Source organism: Montipora capricornis, chromosome 11, assembly GCF_036669925.1.
Source record: "Montipora capricornis isolate CH-2021 chromosome 11, ASM3666992v2, whole genome shotgun sequence".
Taxonomy (NCBI): domain Eukaryota; kingdom Metazoa; phylum Cnidaria; class Anthozoa; order Scleractinia; family Acroporidae; genus Montipora; species Montipora capricornis.
This window is the reverse complement of record NC_090893.1, coordinates 4,695,787-4,698,286: the sequence shown is the minus strand read 5'-3', so window position 1 is coordinate 4,698,286 and position 2,500 is coordinate 4,695,787. Positions and strand designations below refer to the sequence as shown.

The 2,500-nt window shown below is 37.2% G+C and overlaps 1 protein-coding gene across 1 annotated transcript in view; it reads left to right on the top strand.

Moving 5' to 3' along the window:
• Nucleotides 1-2,500, top strand: part of LOC138024911 (receptor-type tyrosine-protein phosphatase delta-like) — a 67,289-nt gene that overhangs the window by 1,780 nt on the left and 63,009 nt on the right. Inside the window, exons 2-3 of the mRNA XM_068872109.1 lie at nt 813-1,118; nt 1,541-1,855. Coding sequence (XP_068728210.1) covers nt 813-1,118; nt 1,541-1,855 — 621 coding nt within the window. The remainder of the gene's footprint in view (nt 1-812; nt 1,119-1,540; nt 1,856-2,500) is intronic.

Sequence of the window (2,500 nt, the reverse complement as noted above, 5' to 3'; positions counted from 1 at the left end):
TGATTAATTAATACAGTCTTTCATTTGTTTTATTGGTTATGAAGAATAAGGTGGGAGGAGGGGGGGCTTAACCCATTGACTCCTGGGGGTTCCCCATTGACAAGTAAAATCGTCTGGCGTTAGACAGAGTAAAATACTAAGTATGGCTGGTAGGCCAGTTCAGGGGTGAAAGGGTTGGAGGGCTCAGTAACTTTCTTCCTCTGAAAAGGGCAGGGGAAGGGGGGGACTTAAGAGAGCATTTACAGTATTCCTGTACTCCTCCAAAAGAATGCCTTTAAATTACAGGAAATAATGTGAACTACCCAGCATATCTTTTACCTGTCACCCATCACCCGTCACCAGTAAAAAAGACCTGCCACTCGCTGCGTACTGCGTATACTGCGTACCGCATAGCCAGAAACTAAAATACCTTCTTCTCTTGCACATATTACTCACAGCATACCGCATACTGTGTGGCCAGCAACTAAGACAGCTTCTTGGCTCGCCTGTATTACTCACTGCATACCATGTACCTCGTAGCTTGCAACTACAATGTAAGACAGCTTCTTTTTGCATATATTACTCACTGCATACCGTGTAGCCAGCATCTATTTTAGCTTCTCTTATTGCAAACATAACTCACTCGAACCCACTCAAATCAATGTGGCGGGGTATTCTGCAGAACTTTACTCGGAAGCAGTTTAATTCTTTGATTCTATGGGAACGCGTTTTGACATCAATGGAATAATGTTACTTGAGTTTGGATAGAAAAGACAAAAACTACAACATTTACAGCACTGTGTATTGTAAAACTAATTGGCTTTAAATTGCAGTTCCACCAGAGGTGACAATTGACGGTACATCAGAACAGTTTACCATCATAGGAAATGAAATACAGCTGACATGCCACTACAACTCTTCCCCCGCGGCATCCGAAGTACAGTGGCAGAAAGATGGACGACTCATATCAAGAAATGTCACTATGGAGAATGGTACTCGAGGAAACATCACTCATTTCAATGAAAGTTCGATACAGCTGACGATCAGGCAAAGTATCTCAGCAGATGCTGGGAACTACACATGCTTGGTTATAAACAGTCTTGATAATTCATCTGATACAGTGGCGGTGGTTGTTAAAGGTTTGTATTAACATTTAACTTATGCCCTGTTCACACCAAATCCTAACCATGTTTTGAAGATGTTTAGTTTAACACAGTTTCTTTTTTTATATCAGTACTGATTTTTGTTGACTACACAGTTAGCACAGATCAAAGCATGTATTGAAACTAATTTTCATTTTGTTAACAACCCATGTTAATTAAACAATTGTCTTATGTGAATGGGGTCTCAGAATGTCAAAAATCTCTTTCATGGGTTATGATAATGAGAGAAGTTGCTCAGCATTTGACTTCATGTATTAACAGAAAATTAGTCATACTTATGGTTATTTGTGGTCATTAATTTATTGTTTACTTGGGATTGGCCAATATAAACTAGTGGTTCATTATCTGAAAATTTTGATAAAATATAGTGCATAAATTAACGATGTTCAATTTTGCAGTTAAACCAGACCCACCACATGTGAGAATTATAAGCACAACATCAAGGACACTTGCAATTTCCTGGACAGCTGGTTTTAATGGGAACAGTGAAATTACTTCATACATAGTAAAGATCAGTGAGGATAATCAAACTTTTAGTGATGTTAATTGTCAAGGATTGTCCAACAGTGCCTGTGTAGTATCTGGCAATTCCACCAATGCAACTCTTGAAGGGCTTCATCCTGCTACAATGTACTACCTCAAGGTGTTTGCCATTAATAGCATTGGTCAAAGTGATGCAAGCTCTGTAGTGAATGCAACCACTGATGAAGAAGGTACATTAAATTTAGAATTATTGTAAATATTGACGTAGTCATAGTGATGATATATTGTCAATTGCAAATGTGTAGATATGATAACAACCTATTAGTTTGAATCCATGCACTTACCACATGGTAGGCAGCTTATCTCCAGAGATTATATATCCATACTACATGTACCTTATTATAGGAAAGTAACAATGCACTTTATTAACGCAATTTTACAAAATTCGTGTTAATTTAGTGTATCTTAATTAATGTCGATGTAAATTTAATGCATGCTATTTTACAACATTGTTATTTTAAAGCATCTTTATTTCATTACAAAACCTTATTAGTTCGTCACTAGATCCATTTGAGCAATCCTAAAAGCTAACTACTGTAAGTGCTTCTTTTTCTCCATGAGACATTATATATGATGAGATTTTGTAAGTGCGGCAAATTCGTGTTACTGTAACAAACTGAGGCTTTGAAAGATCTTTTGAATTGATAAGGTCTAGTTAGGCTTCAAAACAAAATTTCGGCTGTAAGAAATACTTAGAAACATCCGTGGACTTGTCGTGGAAGGTTTTATTCACGAAAGCCAAAACGCAGTTTGGCATTAAGAAATGTAAAGTGCGATTTCGTAGAATTATGAAAATCGCAGTTAGTAAAGCAAGA